The sequence below is a fragment of the Chaetodon trifascialis genome, chromosome 13 (genome assembly GCF_039877785.1).
Source record: "Chaetodon trifascialis isolate fChaTrf1 chromosome 13, fChaTrf1.hap1, whole genome shotgun sequence".
In the NCBI taxonomy this organism is placed as follows: Eukaryota; Metazoa; Chordata; class Actinopteri; order Chaetodontiformes; family Chaetodontidae; genus Chaetodon; species Chaetodon trifascialis.
The window spans coordinates 9,703,769-9,729,786 of record NC_092068.1 but is presented as its reverse complement, the minus strand read 5'-3'; the positions used below and the strand labels follow the sequence as shown (position 1 = coordinate 9,729,786).

The window sequence follows — 26,018 nt, the reverse complement described above, 5'->3', positions numbered from 1 at the left end:
CTGTGTATTGTGTTGCTGAGACATCTACAGAGGTTAGCATGCTAACCAGTTAGCCTCAGCCCATCCTGTCTTGTAATAGCAGTTTGTACCTGAAGAGGCAATAGTCTGATGGTACAGCTCAGGCCTCCAGAGGTGGGCACTGACTGATGCCTGACCTCCCTCTCACTCCTCTCCTGCTTCTTGCTCTCCTGTACCCTCCATCCTTCAGCAAAATCGAATATCCTTGTTTCTTGCGATAAAACATACCAAAAAACACAAACATCACTTATTTTTACAACTACATTTATTAAAAAACAAAACAAAAAAAATAGAACAAAAGACAATAAAGCAACCAGTGTCCCACCAGGGATGAGACAGTTTACGGAGAGAGACATTTTTAAAAGCATACAAACCAGCAAACTGTAATCTAGCAGCATCCAAATGTTGGAATCTCCAAAATCATCATTTATATATTTAAATATATAGTTGTTGTTTTTTTTTTGCCCTGGCAAGCTACACACTTTACAACATACACAGAGCTTTCTCTCTCCTTAGTGCAGAAAAAAAACAAAAAACAAATACCCTTAATAAAATAAACAACTTTAGGTTAAATAAGCTTAAATAATAGTGTTAAATACAAGACACTTCTGTGGCAGATATGTACAGAAATAAACACATTTGGCATTGTAAGTGTGGTTCACTGGCGCTTGCTCTAATGCTCTAGAAACCACTGCATAAGAACACGTTTTGCTGTGATAAACTACACAGACGCACACACACATACACACACATTCATACACATAATTTCATATCAGTGAGCCACAGACAAGGCATGTGTTTATAAAAGAGAATTAAAAGCAAAGAGAAACAATCCATTTACAACCAATAGTTTTAGGCACAGTCTCTTCCTGTTTTATAAATACATGTCAAGTACAACTGCTTCTCGACAGGAACTCTTCACGTTTGTGCTAACTTTTTTTTTTTTTTTAACACAGTTTCGTAACTACCACTTTGTTATTGCTAAGACATTGTGACAGTGAATGGAAACTACTGACAAACGTGTGTAGGGAAAGCACCTTTAAACAACAAAATTACTGCCATGTGACCCTACATTACAACACTGAGGAAAAGAAAAAGTGGAATTCATTGAAAAAGAACAAATGGCCCAGAACACCAAACCTTGAAACTTTTGTGACTTTTGGAACCAGAAATAAAAGGGTCTCAGTTGAGCTACATTCATTTCCCCCCGACTGTACGTTTCAAGACCACCACATGTGGATTCCTCTTGGTGCAAGCAGACAGTAAGTACCACTTCATTATGTCCAGTACATTCCTCCCCTCCTCGCCTCACCCTCTCTACTTTCCTGTGTCCGTGAAGGCCGGCACAGAAACAGCTGTGTGACAGTGTGCGCAGTATGATACAGTACAGCTGAGTATACAGTACAGTAGACTGGCGGGACATACGTAGGTAGATTATATGTTGACTACAGTAAATGAGCTTTACATTCCACTACTGTAAGAAGATCCCAGGGACTCAGGCGGGGCTTTCGGGGGTTGCCTTTCTCAATTCCTCTCCAGCACCGGAGATGGGGAGATTTCCCAAGAGTCTCGTTTGCCAGGATGGAGAAACTGTTAACGTTAGAAACAGCCCTGCGCTTCAGACAGAAGAGGATCCCAAAACTAAGGTCCAGATCAAGGTTTTAAGTCTCTCCACACAGGGCTGCACTACAGTCTCCTAAGCAGCGGCTTTTTAAAAGAGTCTTGATTACGCTGGGGGCCGGTAATGGTTTGTTGTTTGTTGAAAGTTTGTTTGCCTGTGGATCATCTGGGAGTCTTAAGTAGGAGTTGAGTGGGTGCCCAGGAGGAGTGAAGGCCCTCTTGCTCTCTCGCCCTCTCTCTTTCTGCCGCTCTCTCTCTCAGGGTTTCTTGTCAATGGTGTGAAAGAACCACTCTGTGAACTTCCTGAGCTGAGCTGCCGCCGTCTGGCTCTCCTCCTGCAGTCGCATGTTATCCTGTCTCAGGTGTTGTACCTCCTCCTGCAACATCGCCTTATCCTCTTTCTCCTGAACACACAAACACACACACACACACACATACATAATCAACAGTGGGCTATGAGGCAAAAATAAATGGATACACAAGAGGCTGATAAAAGCCCCGCTATTACAACACCATCCGTCTTTCGTCAGCGCTGTGTAAATGGGAGGCATTAAGATGGCAAAGCAGCCTTTTCTCCGTTGTGATAAAAGTGCATTTCCGCTCTCCATTTTAAGCACATTAGTGGACGTGGGGAAATGTTGGGCTGGGAAACAATCAGGAAAGGAAGCAGGATATTGAATTAAGTGGACGAGTTTGTATTACACGGACCTCAGGGCACCCATTACTCAATGTCTATTCTCCTGAGCTGAGTGACACAGACATGTTTGCCTACATGAAAAAGGAAAGCAAAAAGGTGACGGAAACCTAATCAATGAGTTTGATGTGAGTGGACTTACCTTTCTGAGGTCATGCTGCAGCTGCCGAAGGATCACCTCCAACTGGTTGACTTTGCCAGTTAGTGTGGAGGGGGAGCTGCTGTTGGGGGACACAAAATACGACATTGTTAAGACTGAAGACTAAATCTATCACATAAGAAGCTGATAATGGACAATTAGCCAAGTCTGCCCCCCCTAGTTACTGTTGCTACGCATGTTGAGCTTTCTGTTTTCACATGGCAAGTATGTAATTTACACTGATCGTGGTGGCAGATTTACCATCTACATTGTAGGAATTTCTAAAACAATGTGTCCTTGATTTCAAACAGAAGCAGCGGACTGATTTTATCAGCTTTACCCAGCTAGCAAATGGAAATGCTAATTCTAAAACTGTTGCCAGTTGACGTTTAATGTTTCAGGTTGGTCTCTGTTAAACAGACAAGTCTAGAAAACAGCAGTAAATATGATGGTAACATACTTCACATGCTAACAGACTGAGGCTAAAGTCTGGGGGGATGTGGAAGTATAGGAGTGGCATTGTTCATGTACTGCAGTGTAGAGCTAGTTAGCCTTAGCCCCTGATCATATCTGGGCAAGCAACACAGTGGTTAGATTTACGCTATAATGTTCGCATTGTTTCACTTTTACCAGATACATAGATTTGAAGGTGAGAAACAGGTGGCAAATAATTTCACTAAGCATGGCGTGTGTGCAGTCTCCCCCCTGTAGCATGTGTGTGTGCGGTGATTAATAAAGTATATCTTAAACGCTCTCTAACACTGTAACTCACGGTTAAATAGAGATTCTGGAGTGTAAACTTTTCCAAACCATGTAAAGAGCAGGACAAGAGGCTCAGTGTCATCTACACTCTGGTTACTCTAAACAGCTTGGCTCCTTTTCTAACATCACCTATAACCTCACATACTGTAGTTAGCTAATGACATGCCCCTTGCCTTTGGATATAACACTCATTGTCATTGTTGTACGTAGTATGCTGGCATGCAGCTTATGTTAGAGCAGATAAACATGTTGTTTATTCCATCCCTTATGGTGTGGCTCATGAGTGTTTGGTAAAGGTTAGAAAAAAGACACCACCCTCAAATCTCATGAGATGCTGACTATTGCTCTTATTAGAACCTCATGCACGCCACTTCATCATGTGGAGAAATCCAAAGCTTGACAGACCTGCTGTGCCTGGTTATGGTTGCTAAGCTACGATTGGGCAATCATTGCTGTCCAGGTTTTAGAAAACAGTCACTCTTTCACTAGCTGCAGGAGCGTTGGTGCTTGTGTGTCTGTTTGTCAGTAAAGCCTACTCTGCCTCCAGCGCTGCTCCCTCCGCCTCCACCACTCGTCTGGTCAGCTCTCTGGAGATCTGCAGAGCCTCTGCCCGCTGCATGTCCGTCATGGTACAGAAAGACGCCACGCGCTGGTCTGGAGACAGAACAGGTGACGTAACAGGTCATAATCTGGCCTCAACATCAGAAACAGGAAATGTGTTCAGCAATGCGCTTCATGGTGTCAACGTGCAACTAAAGCAGAGCAGAACAACACACTCGCATGCACACGTTCCTGACAGGACGGGGTGATTCATTCATGCTTTGTATGAATGAGTGGTTCTGGTTTAAGCACTGCTCCTCCCATACTGAGAGATCTATAACCAGACAATAAGGAACAAGGTTTTAAACAGCATTTCTAGACTATCACAGATGAAGTCAGTCCCCTGGGTGTTGCTCCAGTGCCCTCGCCCCTCTGAGCTTCCTCTGACAGCTGTTTGGCTCATAATGGGCTGGATCCCAGAGAGCTGTAAGGCACCAGTCATGCTTGTTTTACCATATCAGGCCGTTAAGCTTGCTCAAAGCCCCATGGAAAACCCATACGTGGCATGTCACAATTGGGGATTGCTCAGTTTAGGAGTGCAATGCTCTTTTCCTTTAGAAACCACTCTTCTCTCTCAAGCCCTTGGTCTGAGACTAAAGATAGGGGGATCTGCATATTCATAGCAAAGATTAAGGAAACCCTTCCATTAATTTAGCCACCCAAATGAAAGCTAATCCACTCAGAGACAAAAGCTGATCGAGCCTGGAGTTGGTTGTTCAGACGAGGCAGGAAAGGGAGACCAAGCTTTCATTTACATATGAATGAAATTTTCCTCGTGTTCGAAGGCTGCATCAGAAAGATTAAAGAGTTCTAGGAAAGCAGTGACGGGCGCAGAAAAGCCGCTTGTCATTTTTGTGTGACCCGGTGCCCAGATTTACTGGACCAACAGCTGAAAATCAAACAAAAACAGATTACACTGAAGAGAAAACACGGCAATCTATGTGAGCGACTGCACGGTGTTGTATTTATTTGTGATGGAATATTAAAAACATATCCAGTAGTTGAGCTGTCAGTAATGGCACCAAAAGCCTTTTGTTGCCGAGATTTACCAAAGCCCAATTTTTTTTCAATCTGTTTCTATTTTCAATAGTCAGGAGGCCACAGTGTGTTTGTGGATGCCGCGAGCCAATTCAAACTGTCTTTTTGCATCATGAATACGAGCAGTCTCTCAGGATTTACACGACCGTAGTCATGAATACTATAAACACTTTACATATCTGGCAACCTCTTTCTGCCCTGGCTCTAACCAGAGCTGGTTAAACATACATGGCACAGTGGCAGCCTGGAGCCGCTTTCTGCTCGGCAACAAGGTTCCAGTTTATACAGCTCTTTTCTGGGCCAGCCAGGCTGCCGTGACAACTGCCTTCTTGCTGCCAGTCAGACTCTGCATCATCTCCACTGATTCCACTCTCGTTAAATGTTATGCTGCAGGCAATGCAGCAGAAAATGTATCAAAGAAACTCTACGCGGTATTCATTAATTATGACAAATGTATAGTCACATGCTACATTGCCTGCTCATTGGTCTCGGGGTCAGACGGAGTTCAAGTGGAAAAAAAATACTTACAGTTGGCATGTTACAGTTTCCATGATAAATGGGAGATAAACTGGTATGACAGTGGTCGAAAAAATACTTAAACTGGGGGAAGAAATGAAGAGGTGATGATGGAGTGGCTGAAGCGTGTCAATGCTAATTAACTGAAAAGATCGTGACTGAGTGAAAAGACAGGTTTCAGGTTTGACAGGAACGAATCAGTCATGTTGTCTGGAGAGACAACAGACTGTAAGTTCTAAATTTATGGGAGCACTCAATCCCTAAATCACTTGTTCCACAGTCACTGGCCACCAAAACCCACAAATACTCTAAAGCAGCCATTCACACAAAGAAACAACAGTCCACCTGAAAACTGCTGATTTCTAAGGAGGGAATCTGTCGCTTTAGGCCGCATGACCGTCAGCATTTTGTAGAAGAAAAAATCCAACATTTTCCAGTGAATCAAATTCAGACTTAATGGACAAACGACCAAGAGGAGTTGAAGTTACCGCAAACTATCAATCCAACACCTTAATACTATAAGGCATCAAGGCATCGCTGTAAGAACTCTCCCTGAGTGATGACGGGCTGGTTTAAAATTTGGGTTTCAAAATTGCCCTGAGAAACAATGGCTTATTTTTCCAACTGACAGTGTTTGATGGGAATCAAAAAGCAAAAGGATTCCCACGAGTCACCTCCTACAGAACTTAGAAGTAGAAGAAACGCAAACACAAAGCGCACACAAACCTGCACATGCAAGCGAGCTAGCACTTGCAGATTAAGGACACACAAACACATACACACATAAACACGCTAAGCAGCCAGGAGGAGGGGGGAGGTTACACGAGGTGCCAGCAGCTTCAGCTAGGCTGGTTACCTTCAAAGGCTCGTGCTGCGTCAACCAGGTGAGACCAGTCCAGGCCTGAGGCAGTGTCTGGGAGGGGCATGAGGCCCGGGTCGCTGAACTTGGACCTTTCCGCCAAGGAGCCGTCAGAGAACCAAAACTCATCTGCAGAGACAGGCAGGCACTCTGATCAGTGTCTACGCCTGGCGTGAGTTTAGGGCTAATCTCTGACTCGCCCATCAGTTTGAATCAGAACAGACAAGAGGGGTTGGGAGAGAAATGGGGGGGGGGGGGGGCGTAGAGGGGGGAAGGCAGGGGGTTTATTCAAACTAGTCATTGCTGACTAAAAGGGATGATATAACTCCAGCCTTGAATCTATGCTAAGTAGCTGCTATCCAGTTTTACCTACACCTGGGTGCAATTCTAACCTGGATGCACCAAACTAACACATCCCCTTGAAGGTTTCAAACAATTTAACTTTGAAAAGGAAAGTTCAGTAAATATATGACAGCAAACCGCCATCTCTGCATAGCACTCGCAAGGCGCTGTCTGAGGGGCGATAAATGACTTGTCAAAGTGAATGTCTTCATGTTTCAATCAATATCTCCTTTCCCTCCCCTCTGTCTCTCCCACCCTCCCTCCCCGTCAGCCCTGAAAGACAGGGAATGCAATAAACAAGGCCCCATTCTGCAGAGAGGCATTTAGAAAAGCATGAGTGGAGAAGCAGAGAAGAGACAGAGAGAGCTTGAGGTGATGCTGACACTCTCCTTTCAATTTACCCCGCATCTTGGAGCTCGAGTGATTCACTGTTTACAAAATTGGACTGTTTCAGTAAGGGAAAGAGAGAGCCCGTGTTCTCAACTATCCTTCAAAACAATCGCGAATCCATCAGGTTGACAGCAGAAGAGTCTAAAGAGAGAAACATCTTTCCAAAAGCCATTTTCTAGCTAACCGTGGCAGCCGGAGACGGATGAGGAATGGTATGGAAATGAGACAGGAGGGACAGAGAGGGAAGGCAGGCAGGGACTTATGAGTGAATGAAAAATAATGTATGACAGACACCGTGACACTCCTGATGGGAAAATAGGCATGTTCATGTCACAGATCTTAAGGACCTGCAGCAGTGCAGACAGGACACATCACACCTCTCATCACTAATGCATATTGAGTGGATGCTGGGTGAACAGCAGAAAGGGGAACGCCAGCCAGAAGTGACAGGTGTCTGCTTAATGCAGACGGAGCGGCAGGCCCCTTGCAAGTTGCATGGTGCCTCACCCAGTTCCAATTAGTTGGCTATATTGAGGAGTGTTGCTGGAGTGTGTACCAGTTGTGCTAATGATACTGGTAGGACACAAGTGGCTCTTCAAACAAGTGTCTATATCCTGGCTCTTATCTGGTGCCAGAGAAGAAGAATGATAATCTAAGAGCAACATGCAGAGAACGTCTCCATCAGCCATCCTGTCTGTGAGGTATTTTAATAAGACACTGCAGAGTTATGTTGGTTTTCTTTAAAGCAGCTTTTCTGCAGCTTCCTTGGTGAAGTATTACACAATTTTTTAGAGTCTCACTGTCTGTACTTACTCCTTAGGTTGGATGCCCCCTGGTTGTGGATCATACGTGGAGGCAGCGTGCTGTGGTAAGGTGGGGTCGTGCTGAATAGGATGTCGTTAGGCATGGCTTGGTCCAGCATGGAGCTGTGTGAGCTGGTGTAGGACGAACCCTTACGGTTACTACACACACTCTCGTCTGATAGTGTCCGGTATAGGGACCGCCTTGGTGACAAACTTCCCACTGCTGACACCTGAGAACAGAAGGAGAACAATTTGTCAAGGGACAGTCAAAACAATGCAAATGATTGAGCTGAATGACCTCCAAACCCCCACCGATGGCCCCCTCTCTGCACCTTCCCTGTGCTTTGAATTTCCTCGGCACAGCAGGTTTACACGAGCGGGCAGCTGGGTGGGTAAGGAGGGAACACCGGAGCACAGTGTTAGGAATCAATTACAGTCTTTGCTCTCAGGAAAATGCAGATGGATTGAGCACAGCTGGAGAGTGTCTGGCAAGTGGGAAAAAAAGGGGACAGGGCTTGTGGAGGTGGTGACAGAGGTCACAGTGGTGAGGCAGCCAATAGTCACTGAACCTAATGGTGAGAAACCATAGAAAGCAGAGAGGACTGAATATGACCATTGTGACTCTTTAAGTCACAATAACTTTGCACTCACCGCCTCCATTTGGGCAAATGAGGACTTGTGCAAAACAATGTTGCATTAGGGCAAGCCGCATGTTTGTCTCTGACTCCACCTAAAAGTAAACACGGCCCTCTAGAAGAGCCATCTTCATCCAGGTCCACTTGGTTGACAGCTGACCAAACCACACTGTCATAAGTGTAAGGTTGACTTTCACTGCAGTTGTACGGTCGTCTAAAGAAGCTCAGAAAAAAATGCAATGGCAGATTATCCTGTGGACTATGTGGACAATCATGAGTCATTTGACTTTGATGGCAGGCCGTGTTTAGACTTCAACTTTGTATTCCTTCCAATATTGCAATTAGTAGTATAACAGTGCAATTACTGCAGTTAGGTTAGCCAGCAAGTTGACCCAGATGTAGACCCCTATGCAGAAAGCCATAATGGCATTTTTGCAGGGAGGTTTGCACAGCTTTCCTGGATATACATTGTTTTGCATGATTCCCTGAATCTCTACAGCAGAGGTGGTGAGTGCAAATAGCATGGCCCATAAAGTCACAATGGCCACATGTACGGGGTATAGGCCAGGTTAAAAACGGCAGAATTTTGCTTTAATTAAACTCCACTGTAAGCTACTATCTAGGGATTGTCAATACAGATAAATAGAGAACAGTGGAGCTCCTGTATGACTCCATTTAATGCAGGACTCTATTAAAAACTCTACACATCTTCTTTTGTGTGCTTGTTTACAAGCCAGACAAAGACCCAATGAGCACAGTTCAGTGAAGCAGTGGGTATAATGTACTTACATAAAGTGTGTTTGCTGCTTTCTGCGTGCTCTTTAGAAAAGTACTCGTATTGCAAAGAATCTTATCACTTAAAGAGGCACATGAAAGGCAATGCAGAGGTCAAAAGGCAACACAAGGTCAGGACGAACGATCACAAAGGCTGTGAGGGTTAGAAAAGCAAGGGCATCCCTGAGGGGATGTGCTCTGTGCACAGAGAAGGAAGAGTACCACTGCTGGGATACTTGAGTTTCGTGACTGTGGCCAGAATTTTGTCAGAGGATCTCCTGTTTAAACACACAAAACCACAAAAGCCAATCCAATCCATCACTGTCCCTTTTAGCTTACATAAATATTGCAGGAGTGACATCAAAAGTAGCCACAAATGATATGCGGGGCAGTTGGCCAGATGGGTAAATGTCTGCCTTTGGCTTCCCAGCTGTAACCAACACTAGACTGATATCCCCACAAGCCAACACCCAGCCATCTCAATTTCAAAGACGGATTCCCCACAAATCCCATCGTGAGAATTTAACAAACATCTTGTGCGTCTTTAAATATGAGATATATACTGGAATTCAAAGCAGCATACATACGGCCTCTGAAGAACATCTCAGAGGCTTTAACTTAACAAGGTTGTCTCTTATTGCAAGTTTTCCCACCCAACTTTACAAGATTAGACCCCATAAGGTTCTCACTCATCAAAACAACTTTAAAAAGGATTTGCTGCTCTCTCATATAAAGCAAAAATAGCACAGCTTTAGAACTCCAATAAATGGAGTCACGGCAAATGAAACCATTTGCAATAGGGCTTAATGTTTTTTCATAAGCCATCTATTTATTACATCTACAGCATCAAACCAGGCTCTCTGAACACATCTTGGCATTGGTTAGGTGAACCTGCTGTGCACAATATGCAGAAAATATTGCAGAAATCAAACCTGCAAGATTATGGACTATTTCAGTGTGTCTAAATCCACCTCAGCTGGCAACAGTCCTCACCTTGATTTGGGCTGCAACGTGTTTGAATTCTTTTGTACAGCAGCAACGTTCTTATCAGCCAAAGCAGCACTGAATCCAACTAGATTTTTCCTGATCTCTGTGACTTTTTTTCCTCAGTGCCCACACTGAACAAAGACAACAACCGGCATTGTAAGCCTTTGACGTGCCACTTGGGAGGATGTGTTGGACAACCACCTATTCAGATGCTTTTTTCTTTCCCACAGGAGGTTCAAAAGAGGAACGGTGTGGGAGAACAAGCTGTGAGCGGCCTTTCCTTTACGTCAGCCACACAATAGTCTGCCTGTCTGTGGAAGGGCGTCCCGGCGGACACGACGGCTGGCAAGGAAAATCTCTCTGCACCTGCTCACCCACACAATGGCATTGGGTGACTACCGGAAGTGACACATGAATTAACCTTTACCGTAGACTCTGTTTAATCACATTAGAGATTTAACAAGTCAGACTGTATGAAATTAGAAATACATCAATGATGTTTCCAACATTGTCATTATTGCAATTTGATTCCTTTACGTGTCAGCTAATGATTGAAAACATGCAGTCCAAGAGAAGCTGCTCCCAGAAAAGAACAGTATGTGTTCATTGGGATCAGATGTGCACAGTATATGGTTGGAGTGTCTGGCTCTGTGCCGTCCCTCATGCATATCTCTCCCAGATTGCTTTTCCACACACTTTATTATCACACTGAATCAGACTGGAGAGTGAGATTACAACAAAGACCGTACTTCTCTTTGAATCTGACAAGCAGCACTGTGCACCTTTATACTGGTTACTGTGCTTTCCATCTCTGTGGGAAACAAATAACATCAAATGAAGGGAAATCACAGTGCAAGCCTGATACACCTGCTTTCATTTTAGACGGGCACTAATGCTTCCTGGTTCTCTTTTCAGCACCACATTATATACAGTGCAAGCTCAGTGTACGAAAGGAAGACAAACTGTTTACTGCACTGAGGTGCTTCATGTGAGGGACAAGGCCTGCCTGTGCCAGAGGACACGCCTGTCATTTCCGGGGATGGAGTGCATTTATATTAGAATTGAGCAGCATCCAAAAATAACTGATTTGTATGTCTCCAGGGTCTCTTCCTGGTAGATAATGGATGGGAGATGAGTGGTGGGGGATGGCGCAGGGGGAACTGAAGATGCAATTAATAGAGTCTGCAGGACCCAGGAACATCAAACATCGACGCACTCTCTGCAACTCCCTGCCTTGAATCCATGACATCCCGACTGAGCAAACTCAGACTCCCGTTATAAATTAAATTAACCAAACACTCTGTGCCGCTCAACGGGGACTGAAAGGGCCTTGTGTCGGGAAAGACAAGCCCTATCAGCTGTGGTGCTCAGTAGCAGGGCCAGCTGATAGGCAGCACATGTTTGTCCTGCTTTTAGTTGCTTCCCAGCAAGAGGTTATCTGCTTTGATACTGGCCTTGTATGTACTGCCTGTTGGTCAGCATGATAAGATACCCTTATGGTTTGCAGTAGATCCTTGGAACGTCAAATAACCATGCTGTCACCAATACTTCGCAATTTCATGTTCAATTATCACGTAATTTAGAGGTCAGTTGGTAAATCAGCCACAAAGACCTCACCTTCCGAGTCCTGTCTTCTCCTGGAGGGCTGTCAGGCAGCATCATTTTAAGGTATTCTTCTTTGGAAAGTCTCTGCAGTGATTTTCCATCCCGCTCAGCAGCCTGGAGCCGGCAGGCAGCCTCCTGTGCATACAGCTGCCTGTAGACGATACAGAGGGCACAGCAGAGCAGAGCTCATCAGACGGGGCACGAAAGCCACAAGCTGCAAGGGAGGCCTTGGGCCATTACAGCTTGGGTCCAGCTGTTTAGAAAATAAAGTCATATCATACACAGGCTTCAGGTGGATCTGTCTTAGCATGCCAACATCAGGTGCCTCCCTGCTACATGCTAGTGAGGTGAGGGTAACGGCGGTTGTAGAGGGGAACTAGGGACAGAATTTATTTCCAATCCCGCCCTGTCCCATCTCACTCTGCCAACCCCATGATTAAAGAGACTGTGAAGACTGCAGCCAAGCACACTGAGAGGTAGAGGAAAGGAAAAAAGAGGGTTTTGGACAGAAATTACATCCAGAGACAAGTGCACGCCAGGGACTCAAAGGGAGTGTTCAGACAACAACAGAGGAAGACATGAGAGCAGTTAGACAGGGTTGGAGAAGGACCCACAAGAGGTGGCATGTTTTTGTTTTGGTGGTGGTGGTTGTCAGTGGGGTAATCTCAGAAAACATTTACATGATTTTAGGGGTGCTTTGTGTTTAGAGGGGGGTGTAGCGAAGGGAGGAGGTGACCTGGCTAGAGAAGTTGTGTGGCTGTGAGACCTCTACTTTAAGTGAGCAGCCTGTGAGCATGACACATTGAGTGCTGTTGGCAGGGTGTTAAATGGCCGCAGGGGGATACGATACGCTACATGGCGAGACGTTGGGACAGCCTGGCTGTGATGGTTACCTAGAGACACTGGAGCTGAGAGCTGCCCTGTTTTAAGCTTTTGGCACCATGGCAACCAAGCCCTAAATACATAGACGGGTCTTGCAAACATCCGTGTGTGATTGCCAGATGCATTCCGACTGATCCGTGACATCTCTGGTTCAAAAGCAACTGCCTTATTCCAGGAAAAAGAAAAGCATTAATTGAGCTCAGTATACTGGGGGGTTTGGTGCTAAAAATACAGGAACAAATGGCTTCTTTTCCTTCTGTGTCCTTACTTAGCTCTCAAAATTGATCCATGATGACGGGAGTCCATGATCCATGATTAAAACACCACAGAGTGCATGTTGTTCAGGAGAGACTAATTCATCTTAGGTGTGAAGTAGCACAAATATCAGATATAACAGAGTTACATCTGCTCAATTATATAAGTGATTTTGTTAGATGTTCTTGAATATATTTTCCTCAAGGTAACTGACAGAAACATGGACTGATTCACATACTATTTTGCCAAAAATGAATGGAAACATAACTACAGGAATTCAGAGAGAGTGCTGGATGAGGGTCTAACAGGAGGACGTGTTGGTGCACAGTACACAGCAGTGGGATTCTGGAGGAGATACAGCAGAAATGTCACAGCCACTGATGCACAGCTGGTTGTCCTCCAGTCTCAGCATGTGACTCACATTTTAGACCTGCTATGAGAGACGACTGGGACGGTGGTCTGGGACAAAGGAGTGCAGGGATATGTGGGGGAGCCGGCTGGGTCAGATTGGGGCCACGGGGGTTGACTTTGACTGACTGTGTACCTTGAACGCTCAGAGAGAATGCTGAGAAGGAAGGCTAACAAGCCCTCCGCTCCTCTGGCACAAGAAGACGCAGAAGCAAGAGAGAAACAGCGCAGGGTTAGGAGCATTGTTACACATCCTGCATTACATACAGTGTTACAGCAAATGAGAAAACTTTTTAGAAAGGGGGAAGAGAAACTTCATTATGTTAGAACAATATCTGTGAGTATTATTAGGCCATTCATCATGAGGCACTGTTATGTAAGATGAAATAAAACTGCAGGAATATATAAACAAACAATGGGGAGGGTAACTGAATTACAGAGCTTTTTCATAAGTCGGCAGAAGATGACTTCAGTGCATGCGATCAATCACATAGCCCTTAAGTGGCAAATTTCACAGCCTAAATGAAATTACTTGGAAGATAGAGCAGGGGGTTCCTTCCAGGGCAGATCTCACATTCTCTCTTCCAAAATATGCCCCGAGCCCACATGCAAACACCTTCAAACAAGCACACACACCCACACCTTCATATCCACTCACACCATCCAAGCTGTGTTTCAATTTCACCATCAATGGCTTTCTATTCTCGACGGCAAACCATTCAATTAGCAGACAGATACAGTTAGTCGTCACTGCTCATATGAAGTCTGAAGAGAGTATGTGATCTCCACCTGGCTGAGCGGCTGCATGCATTGCTCTTCCTTTGCTGTATTTCTAAAGGCTATTCTGTGGCAGGTGTTCCTGGGTTACATGTGACAGCAGTGCGTTCAGTGTGGAGGGTTGTCTGGCTCCCAGCAGAGATGCTGATCTGGTGGACGCTCAGCCTGGCAGTCCACGGGGACCTGGCTTCATGGGAGCGATCAATAACCACAAGTGACATGTGCCAAGTGTATTATGTCCACGGCTTCATTGAGCTTATTTATTTTGGGGCTGTCGCCTTCAATCAAGGCCAGTTTATGCACACTGGGTGGGGGGGTGGGCACTTGTATTGGAATGGGTCTGCCTCTAGTGCAACAGTAAGTCTGGGGGGAAAGAGCTCTATGGTGAGGGAAGCAGTGCTGACAAGGCCTGTTAGTGTGATTAAAAAGTGTGTCATCTAGCTTTCCATGGTAGACAGTGCTAAACTTGAAGTGAACTAGAACCAAACTGTACTAACTGTGTTATGAGAGCAATACAGGAGCAGAATATTTGGTGCTGTCATACATGCTCTCTCTTACTTTCTCTCTCTCACACCCACACTCACCCACACTCTGAAATGTTAGGAGGTCCCTCAGTGCTGTGGGCATCATCATCATCATCATCATCAGTTGTCTTCGTGCCCACTGGGCGTTTGCAATCGGACTGCGGCCGCGTCTGTCCACAGGCCTCTGAGCTGGGCCCTGGCCCCGGCTCTGGCCCTGAGCTGCTGGTCTGGGGGATGGTGTACACCTTGGAGGAGTCAGCGGACATACAGTATCTGGCACCACGGGCCAGGGGACTGCCAGAGTGGTGGGAGCCACTGACCAGACAGCAAAAAAATAAAAATAAAATAAAATAAAGCATAATGTAACTCAAAAGTGACCAAAATGAATGACTTTCAAAAACAGAGAAGGAACATGAAAGCATAAACAAACATCAAGAATGAAGAAATGAGAGAAGTGCCAAGCAAGGCAACTTCAATGTGGTGATTTTTTTAAAGCTTAAAATGATTCCTGAAAGCTCAGCTCTGCTGTCGTCTTAGACAGGATGACATCATTTCCTCTGCATTGAGTATAGTCACGCTAGTCACCCCTAACCCACATTGCAAGATGACTCACATCCAGTCTATCATGTGTGTACTCGAGCTGCACTTTGCCCTTTCAATATTTAGTCAAATATCAACTGACAAACCAGATTAAAGGGTCAGTGCACTCAAATCACAAAGACGCGTATTTTCCCACTTCCTCCAACTGGTATTTAGCCAGTTTTATTGTAGAAGAGATATCCACCACTGTGACTTCTGCTTATTTCTGGTTCTCAAAGCACAAAAAATACTTAAAAAATAAAGTAACTGCATGGTTGGATATCTTTTGGTAACCGGGAAAATGTTTCTTATTTTGTCATCTGGGTTAACTGGCCCATGAAATGTGGTGAAACGGTCAAAGGAACGCTACATTTGTAGAGAAAAACAACGTATTTCTAAAGTTCTTAATATTTTGTTGACATTTCAGCTAGTTTCTAAAAAAGCAGCTTGTTTACTTCTAGAATCCATTGGATTTAAATGGGGTTAGGAGCCATTTACTTGTTTACGATTATTGTTTCAGCTTTGTGAAAATATCCTTATCCTTACACTACATCCTCATTCATGTAATCTTAGATTTATGCAGGATGAATGTATCACATTTGACAGTGATGTGAAAATGAGCTGCAGCACTCTGCCTGTCTTTGCTTCTTATGTTGCATCTTGTGCAGTTTTAGGAAGTCCCCTAGAACAGCATCTACTGTAGTTTCCAATTCATCTCATCATTAATATTATGATGGACAGTTCTTGCCATGTGTCACCTGCCTGGTTAGGATTCATCTGTTAGCTGCTCAAATGATCCATAACGCTGTCACATTTTGGTCCTAACATTTTGTTGTTTGCTGGAAACTTCTCCTAAACTACCCTGAGACATCAGAGTTGGCTTTGGCTGAAGCGACTACATACTCTGTTTCCATATTCATGACCATCTGGGCCACACCCTGCAAAGCATGCTCCTGCTGCTTCCCTGTTTTTTCAGATGACACTCTGGTGTCAAAGACCATTACATAAAAGGTGGGAAGCATCGGAGTAGTCAAGGTGATGGCATGGGCTCTTTACTCATTTCTGAATGATATCTGGGAGTGGACAGCTCTGACGTCTCTCAAACAGGTCAATGATCTGAACAGATTGTGGTAACATAATCCTGCATGGCATAAACAAATAGATACCCATTCTATTTCATAGAGACAGACTGTGAGTAGCTCCAGGGCCAACCCTCTGTGACACCTCTCCTCTTTTCCAGATGGGCCCCAGTCTGGTGAGGGGGACTTGGACGATGGTGTGATGAAACCCCCCCATGTTGCTCCAGCCTGACAGCAGCCCCACCCACCAGCATCAGCACAGCTGGACGACTCTGGGTCAGGAGTGAGGGAGCACGGCTGGGTGAAAAGGTCAGCTAACAGCTAGCAACCATTCTTTTGTGCATGTGTCTTTCTCTGTGTGTTTAACAGAACAGATAATGGGCTGATGAGTGCAGCTGTGGTGGTGGTGTATGTGTGAATATAAACCCACAGGTTTGAACAAAGTGGATTGTGCTTCCAGCCACATACCATGAAACGGGTGTGATTTTTCAAATCAATGACCCAACACTCTAGAATTAGGCCACAGCAGAACTACTTAATTACCTTTAGAGAAGAAAGAACATCAGGGTCACCACTTACATTAGCTGGAGTACACAGTGTGGTGACTAATAAAAGGAAAAACAGCATTAAAGTTCCTGCCATTGATTAAACCCCTCAACGCATATCAGACCATCAAAATGACATATTTAGAAGTTTGATGGGATTGGTTCCTTCGGTATGTGACGTCATGTATGAAACCTTGACTGTCTGAATGCCCAGCCAAGGCGTTGCCTGCTCAGTTCTCTCCTGATTTCTTGCAGCATATAAAAAGCATCCCGTGAACATGTTAACAAGGTTAAAAACGTGATTTTCACTGGAGCGGGTCTGTCATTCTTCCAAAGGATGTTCCCTCGTTTGGTGTTATGATGATTGCTTTCCAACATGTCACTCCAAAATCTGTGGCGTTAAATCAAGATCTGGTGACTAAGAAGCCCATAGAATATGATTCATACCATGATTGATTTTCATACCATTCAGTGACCCCTTGTAACCTGTATGGAAGCATTTATTGTTTCTCCTCTCAATCATTCTGATTTTTCCCCTTCATTTGCCATCCATCTCTGTCTTAACCACAGGCAACATTTTTGCCACCCCAAATACACCAAAACCAGCAGATAATGTACAGCTACACATTCAAACTGTCCTTAAGTGAAAAGAAGTTAATAAAACACACATCCTGTGTCGGCACTGTACCTTGAATGGGATGAGATCTCGCTTAGGTCTCCGATGCTTCCCTCAGTCACATGACTAGACAAAATGGCGGAGGCGTAGCCCTGTGGCAGGTACAGTTTCCCATGATCGTCCTCTGACGCCCCATCCTCATGGTGCTCTGATACCCAAGGGTGTCCCTGCTCCCCCACCCTGCCCTGGATCAACACCCGGGCCCCGGGGGCCACGCAGGGATTAGTGTCGATGCCGCTGTCTGTGGATGCCCCTTTGATGTAAGTGAGGCCCAGCATCTCCGGGTCCATCAAGTCTCCAGAGCCAAAGTGCTTATCGTCGCTGTTGCTGGAGGCGTTGCTTGAGAGTGTGTTGCTACTTGAGTGGCTTGAGTTTTTATCACCCGTCTGGTTGAAAGAGAAGGGTGAAGGAGACAGAAATACAGTAAGTCAGACAAGGTCAAACAGCAGGTGCAAATTATTCTTACGGCTGTTTTAACACGCTCGGGGCACTGGAGGGGGATGGGTTTACCCATCAGGCTGCATCACATGTTCATGTGTCCCTGACTGAGGCGACAGCTTGTTTTCTTGAGGCCCATGATACTGTAAATCTAGTTGACAGTAACAGGAAGGAATACAAACAGAATACGCAGACTGTTGCATACTGAAGTTTGTTAATTATGTGAGAGATGTGCATGATCTGGCCCCTAAAAGAAGTGTCAATTCATTTTATAATGTAATTATAATTCGATTTGTTGACTCAAAAACTGTCCTCTGGTGAAGATTAACAGCTATGTTCAAATAGAGAATATTAAGTAAAACCTCAGGATTATGACCTGTCATGTTTTCTTCATTGTGCTATGCTTAACACTGCTACATCATGGACACAACTCAGATGATGTCGAATTTAAAGCAGCTAGTCTGATCTGAAAAAACAAGCTCTGTGCATTAGGGAGGAGAATGGTTTAAATTTTTATCCACTGGCTGGGGTTAATGCATCATTGGCTGGAAGCACTGAAAAATGTTGTTAGTGTGCGCCAGCCTCCAGCATCAAAGGAGAAATAAAAGACAGAAGGAGAGATGGGCCAACGAAAAAAAGACAAGTGAGAGGGGAATGTAGAGAAAGGGGAAAATGAGAGGCTCAGGCACTTAATATATTCAACCTTCTAGGAAAATGTGTCCTAGAAAAGTGTGAGACAACCAGAAATGGTGATGAGATGAGACGCCCGTTAGCATGCTGATGAAGGGAAAGTGATAAGTGCAATGAGCGGAGAGAGGGGACGACATGAGGTTGAATACCCCAATTGAGCTGCTGGTTGCTGCAAAGCCCATAAACAAGGGCAATTTGACCTCGCCCCAATTCAAACACTGATGTGGGGAAAACCAGGTCTGACAGCGCAGAGTTGGAGTTAGAGCAGCTACTCTAAACACAGCACAGACAGAAAAGTGCTTTAAAGGGTTTTTGTGTCCTTCAAAATAAGTTGACAAGGAGTTTCTAAACACTTCCATTAAATGTCACGTGGGCAGCTTCTGTCAAATGGAAATTAAAGTAGGTCAGGTTTTTACCCTGGACAGCTTGTTGGGTGAGTCTTTTCCTCCTTCTCTTTGCTTCAGAGGATTCAGGATCTTTGTGGACGGGATGTGCCATTTGGCCTCTGTGGACCGAGAAGAAAAAGCTGAGTGTAGAGAAGTGCCGGCTATGAATAGACAGCACAAATCACCAGAAGTGCAACTGATGAAAGCCCTGGGTCACATGCCTTTTAAAACATTACATTTCCAGACATTTTATGCACGTGAATCATGACTCACCTGCAGACCTGGTCCTCTCCAGGGTGGGCTCTCTCTCCCTGTGGATCTCTCCATCTACCCCCTGCATGTCCCCTGCCCGCTCATGGAGGATAGGGGAGGGACACCTGCAGAAAGAAAGAGGAGGAAAATGGGCTGTGAATTATTTTCTGCCCGTAGAGTGAATTTTGTATTCTAGCCAGAGAAAGGCTTCAATAGATTCAACACAGATGTACAGCAATTAGCTCAAGATCATTTAAGGTCGAATCACTTGAGCTCATAATAGAATAAAGAAGCTGCCAGACAACGCTGACAAGAGACCTCCTTTCATTCGACTCGGCATGCCAGGCATTCTCTCGCTCTTGACAAAAGGGAGAGAGAAGCAAATTTTTCAATGCGGGTCTTAATTAAAGCTTAAAGAGCTAATAAAGGTTACAGCAGATGAACAGAGGCCACAGTGTCTGGTGATCTTTAGCAGACTCGAGCTGGAGATCTGTCGGCCAGTCAGCGTGTCTGTTGTTCTGCACTGTGGCAGCTCTGACAGGGTACAGTGATCCCTGAGAGTTCAGTGCACTTTTGAGGCCTCTGACAGAAAAGCAGCAGCGTGGAGCCAAGCCTCTTGTCATGGTCCGTAACCACTTACAGACAGACATTGGTCTCTGATGGATTCTGCTCATGTACAAGACTCAGACTGACAGATGTTAATGCATGTGCAGTCTGAAGCCATGCTGCCCTGCAAACCGTCATATGAGAATATTGAACACTGAATGCACCGAATCTACTTTGATTCGTACTGTGAGGAGGACAAAACATGTGAACTGGAAAATTATGATGACACAAAGAAATTGCTGTGGCTATAATCATGTTGACAGAAGCTACAAGCTCCTCTCACAGAATCTCAGTTTCTTTGAGATAATTTTTGCCCCAAACTTTATTTTCAATGGCTTTCTCCAAAATTACAGTGTAGTTTGCTAAAGAGGCACTTCAGTCGCAGTAAAATATACAAAAGGACAAGAAAGTATTCTTTATAATCACTTCCTATTATATTTAAGTGCTTATCTTTTTTTAAATATTCTGAAGAGACGACAGAAGATGTGCTCAAAGTTACAGCAAAGCAAAATACTGTACTAGGCTTGGATATTTAATGGCTAAATATGCAGAGTGCCCATTTATGTTTGAGGCAGTCTTTATGTTCTTCTGAATGAAATCATGAAACCAATGCTTTTGGGATGACTGAATGGAAACTACAATAATAAACCTTAAATGGAAAAAATCTCATACATGAAACTCATCATCCTCCATCATCTTCCCTCTTTTAAGCTCTGGATGTGGTATTAGACTGTGGCAGGCATAATTTTATTGTTTTGTTCAATCAAAAAAAAAAGTGACGACTGGCCAAAAGTGCACTGATGATTTGGTCATTTCATGTGGAAAAATTGCTGTCATTTTGCAAGATCTTACAAAGAGTGCTGGGACTGATTGTAGCTGCATTCATGACTGAAAAACCGCATATTGCTGGAGGGACTACTTAGAGGCTATTTAAAAAAAAAAGTAACAGTGCTGTGGTCCCGTACCCATCATATCCAGGCTGCTGGGACCAGGTGCTGCTGCCACAGGGCCCTGGATCACTGGAGGAGGACTGGTTACTGGGGGAGCTGCGGTAGTGCTGGTCTCCCTTGTTACATGAGGTGACCTGGGGGTTCTCCATATCCTGCACTGTCCTGCAGAAACAGAGCAATAGATACACAAGTGTAACACACGTTGCCGCAGTCAATCAGAGCGAGTGATGAATGACCAAAATTTCCCAGAGGCCATTGTGACATCTCCAAACGGCTCTTTTTCGAGTCCAAAGCAGTTCATTTTAGTGAAATAAAACAAATAAAAACTGCAAATCCTCAATTATGACATGATGGTATCTGCAATTTTTTTTGGCATTTTTGCTTGATAAATTAAGTTGATTGTAAAAACAGTTAATTTTCCATCAATCCAGTAATTTCAGCACTTATCCATCTATACAGATTATTATTTGACACCCTTTTATATTTGATACTTAAATTAGATTTTTGACTCAAGAAGCTGAAATTTCATGACAAAAACACCCCCCCCCCCCCCCCCCACACACACACACACACACACACACACACACTATTTCCCATTTTAAGGATGATATTATTGGGTGTCACTCCTGTGAGTGGTCCCTTGCATCTGAGCACCGTGGATAATCTCTAAGAAAATGTGAGAACTGTTAGTAAGGGAGAAGGTGTCTTGTTCCACAAAGACAAACAGAAACAGGCATTAGTCATGGTAATAAGCCTGAGTGGGTTATCCAGATGGTGAAGCCCTGTGTGTACACAAGCAGCTTCTGAAAGTAAGAGACTACTTGAGATTTCCGCTTCCACGTGACCTGTTACATGAAGTTTACTCACTTACATATTTTGGCTTTGACCATTGTTTTAGCCTAACTTATTCAAAGTGTATGTTGCTGTCATGCAATAAGGCGTGCCTGACTTAATGTGAGACAAGAGGTTTCTCTGCTTACTTTTGCCTGGTCAGGAAAAACTACAGTCCAGAGGGAAAAGTAAACACTGGATTCAAGCTATGTCTCCTGCCTGGAGGCCTTCCTTTTAAACAACGCACCAAAGTGGGTTAGATGACTGGACGGAAATAAGGCTACAGCAGCACAGGCAGGATGGCTTTCACATTAAGTCTCAAGTCAGGTCCAGCCAAATACGCTATACTTTGATCTCTGCGTCTTCATTCTTATGTATGCCATCGTGAGATTAGTGTGTAGTGTAGTGTTTCAAGTGTGTAGTTAGATTTCATTAAACAAATCCATGAGAACCATATCATTAAAAAAATCACAATATGAATGTCCATTTAGAAGGCGACAAATTGTTGGCATCAACCCTTTCTGCTTTGTCATCAGGTTTCCTTTGTCTAGACCTCCATGGGAAACTCACTAAACTGTCAGTAACTCTGTCGCAGCACACATCATGAACGCTTTGGCAGGATCGCTACATTTCCTCCACGGCTGAAGTGTTAGTCTCCTCGGCCAGGTCCAAGCACTTTAATGTGAAACAGCAGCAGCTGCTTTTTGTTCTCCTCTTCCTCCCTTCACATAATGTAAAGTTCTGGGGGGATACTGAACAAAATGTTTCTGTCTGCGCTGCAATAACAGTCGAGGCTACAGAGATTAGCAGCCGGTCTCAGTTGGCTGCAGAGTAGGTGTCATATTTTACAGTGTGAAGTCTGGATTCAGCTATACGTGTGAATGGGATGATGCTTTATCTAAGATATCAGGACTCATACGTGTCCTACAGACCAGCAGCTCTCAACCTTTTTTTTTTTTGTCAGATGTCCACCCACAGCTCGATCAAATGAACTCAACCACCCCTTCACTGATACCACCTGTCATGTTCCAGACATTTTCATTTGAATTTACACTGGACGTTATTTAACACTACTAATTATATAGAACTGGATACAGTTTCAGTTATGTTTTAGTAAAAGCTAACCGTCAGTGTTTAGATCAATTTGGTGAAGTTTGCATTCCTACCACTACCTCTTAAAGAGGAACTATGTTAACAGTTTACGCATTACTTTTATCAAACTATATTAATTGTATTAGCCATCATTCAGCTATCTGATTTAACCATATATTCCTAACTTTTTGCTAACTGTTGCAATCTTTTATTAATTACTGAGCTGCTCCACATTACAATCTTGCCAAGTACCCCTGGGGTACAAGTGCCCATTTTGGGAATCACTGCTATACTATATACATGTTCAATTTCTATTCTGCATGTCCACACAAGATGGAAAATATATAAATAAATGAATAAATAAAAGCAGCTTCCTCTTTTCTAGAATATGATGCTGTATAATATTCTCCTCCTGTCTCTTTCTCCTTCCCTCTTCTGTCTATGACTCCTTCAGCCCCCTCCTCTACTCCAACTCCCTCTGGGGTGCTACATATCGTGGTCCGGGGAAGAGCTCTCTCTTTGTTTCTGCGGTAATTGGATGAGATGAGCTGAGCTGTGTCAGTGTACCCATCACCTCCTCCTCGGCAGGGTGCAGGAAGAGGGAGGGAGTGGGGAGTAAGAGGGATACAGAGAGAGAAAGAAAGGAGCGAGGGAGAGAGGAGTGCTCATACTGCCAGGGACTCTGATTAGGCAGAGAAGGCGGCCATTATCCCAGTACAGTCAGAACAGGCAGCACCGGGGGGGGGGTCGATGTGACACACTGGAAAGGTTATCATGACTGTAGGGGTTTCATTAGAATGAACAAATCACTGCTTTACATGGCTCAATGGAGATGTCCAAAAGAGACACAGCCTAGGACAGGAACAAAGTCTGACTGTGGCCTTATCATCTAAAGGGAGATGAAAGTGAAGCCGTGAATTCATTGGACTAAAATGCTCCAATTATATGTATGCAAATAACTGAACACAATAACAGCCCCTCAAAGTGTTACTGTGGCGCTTTTCCAAATGAGAAAGGCTGAGAGTTCAAAGATTTCATCTCAAAGGATCGGATCTTTTGAGCGTCATGATGTTTGATTGTAAGCTTTGCTCTGCCTGGCTTTCTGAAACACCTTGAGTAGAAAGCTTGACTTCCAAAAATGTCTTAAAAGCGTCACTTTGTTCATCCGTTTTGTTACGTTTTTGCACTCGCTCACTTTTTTCCGCTTTTTTTTTGTAAATAATGTTGCGGTGACTTCATCTTGATAACATTTTACATTTTTCGCTGTCACAAAGGACAAAAGGTCAAACTTTTTCGTTCTTATCTGCACTTACTGCGTATGTGGTAAGAGTTTCCTGCTGAATAGGATGTCACTGATGCAAGTTGAGATTGTTAGCTGGTGGTTCAAACCTTTGTTTTTTGTATTTTTCTCTCTAGATTACATTCATTAAAAGTGAACGAACCCAAAAGTAGTTTTTCAGGCAGATAATGGAAATCTCACTTAAGTTCCTGCAGTGTTTCTTCATTGGTTATTGCTCAATATGATACATATAATATAATATGATATAATGTTCATACTGTATTATTGTTGGCAATATTTTGATGCAACCTTGTTACCTTGCTGTCAACTGATCACTCTATGTGTGATTAGCCATCACCTTATTGCCTTTACCTACTAAATTGCTAAATGTCTCAAGACTTGATTTCAACCTGTTTGAAAAGGAGTGGGAGCTATTGACGGCTTACCTGGACCCATCTGGCAACTTCCTGTCAAAGGAGGTGCTTCGTGGGATAGCTGCCTGGTGCTGCTGGAGGATCTGCTGGCACTGCAGGCGGTCAGGACCCTGCGTGGGCGAGCCTCTGGATAGAGGCGCTCCAGCAGTTGCGGGCACCCGATGCCAGGTGGTGTTCCTCCTGAAGGGTGTCTTGTACTCGCAGGGTGTACCCTCGCTGTCGACCTTGTACTCCACCATGGGTATGCGGTAGAGCTCGGAGCAGCCCCTGAAAGAAGGGGAGGATGGGAAAGAAAACAGAGAAGAAGGTTAAAGGTCAGATATGCGGCCGTGATGAAAAGGCAACAGCAACATTACAATTGCACTGCAGGCTGCATTCTGTACGAGTCTGCCTAAAATTCGAGCTCCCCTCTTCAGGCAGATCTAACTAATTTTTCCAAACATTTAGCTGCCATTGTGTTCAGCAGAGAGTTGATAACTTTGTCAGTGTCGCGTTGTATGCACTGGGTTCATCTGAGAAAAGCTGCATGTTGCTACTTGAAGTGGAGTTGATGAGAGTGACCCTAACCAATGAGCTAAAGGACGCAGAGGAGGGGAAAAGAAGAGTTGTGCAATAATTCCCTGTGGATTCGTCGCCATGTGTGACCTCTTTCATCTCACGCATGTCATTTTTTCCACCAATAATATAAGAATATTGATTATTGCAGCTTTAATCTGACAAAAACCTTAAAAATGGTTGAAAAGTTCCAGTAATTACTGTGGAGAACACAGCAGATTAATCCAAACCACATTATTTTAATAACTTCCATTATTTCACAATATCACATGATTCCACTTACTGTTGCAGTGTGTGCATAAATCAACATTTGATTTTAAAAATTAAAATTCATTATTGATAATGTAGTGGATAATAATACTATGATTACTGCATCAGCCAATAAATCCACATTACAATATTATAATGATTACTAGTAATTTGAGAACATTTTATTACAATTTTATTCAGTTTTTTGCCCATTAAAGAATCTAATAGTATTTGGGTACTGCATTACTGGCCAGGTATATTATTTTCATTTGCTACAGCAATTTATACTGTACAACACAGCTGACCCTGATGTCCTCTGTAAAAACAGGGTGGAGGGGGAGTGTTCTTCTTTTGTATTAGCATGACTACACCAAAACACACTGATGCTGTCAGAAATATTTAGCCAGAGGTAGGTAGACGTCTAGATATAGTGTGTCAACAACACACGCACACACAGTTGCATGTGCACACCGAGGGCTTGCAGGCACATCAGAGACAGTTCGAAAAACAGTGGAAAACACTTTTCCCATTTTAATAGAGCTGAAAATGTCAGCTTGCCACTTAATCAGATATGGATCTCCCCTGAGAAGCTCTATACAGGAGTTTTTTGCTTCCTCCATCTCTATCCCATTACTGCTGACAACACAGAGGATCTCTGGGATGGACAATGCCTCTGAATGCCATTTCATGCAACATTAGTCTTTGGGCCTGGGCAGAGGCTTAGTGTGTATGTTTGGAAGGACGGGGGG

General features: G+C 44.1%; 1 protein-coding gene across 6 annotated transcripts in view; it reads right to left on the bottom strand.

Moving 5' to 3' along the window:
- Positions 1–265: 265 nt before the first annotated feature.
- Positions 266–26,018, bottom strand: part of sipa1l2 (signal induced proliferation associated 1 like 2) — a 79,755-nt gene continuing 54,002 nt past the window's right edge. The window contains exons 10-22 of one of the 6 annotated variants that reach the window (XM_070977192.1): positions 24,478–24,732; positions 20,845–20,991; positions 19,295–19,398; positions 19,052–19,140; positions 17,520–17,893; positions 14,689–14,943; positions 13,464–13,517; positions 11,795–11,933; positions 7,792–8,011; positions 6,244–6,375; positions 3,770–3,887; positions 2,475–2,553; positions 266–2,042 (exon numbers count right to left, since the gene is read on the bottom strand). In XM_070977192.1, coding sequence (XP_070833293.1) covers positions 1,896–2,042; positions 2,475–2,553; positions 3,770–3,887; positions 6,244–6,375; positions 7,792–8,011; positions 11,795–11,933; positions 13,464–13,517; positions 14,689–14,943; positions 17,520–17,893; positions 19,052–19,140; positions 19,295–19,398; positions 20,845–20,991; positions 24,478–24,732 — 2,113 coding nt within the window. In that variant the 3' untranslated portion in view covers positions 266–1,895. The remainder of the gene's footprint in view (positions 2,043–2,474; positions 2,554–3,769; positions 3,888–6,243; positions 6,376–7,791; positions 8,012–11,794; positions 11,934–13,463; positions 13,518–14,688; positions 14,944–17,519; positions 17,894–19,051; positions 19,141–19,294; positions 19,399–20,844; positions 20,992–24,477; positions 24,733–26,018) is intronic. The other 5 variants (XM_070977193.1, XM_070977195.1, XM_070977194.1 and 2 more) reach the window with 5 other exon arrangements.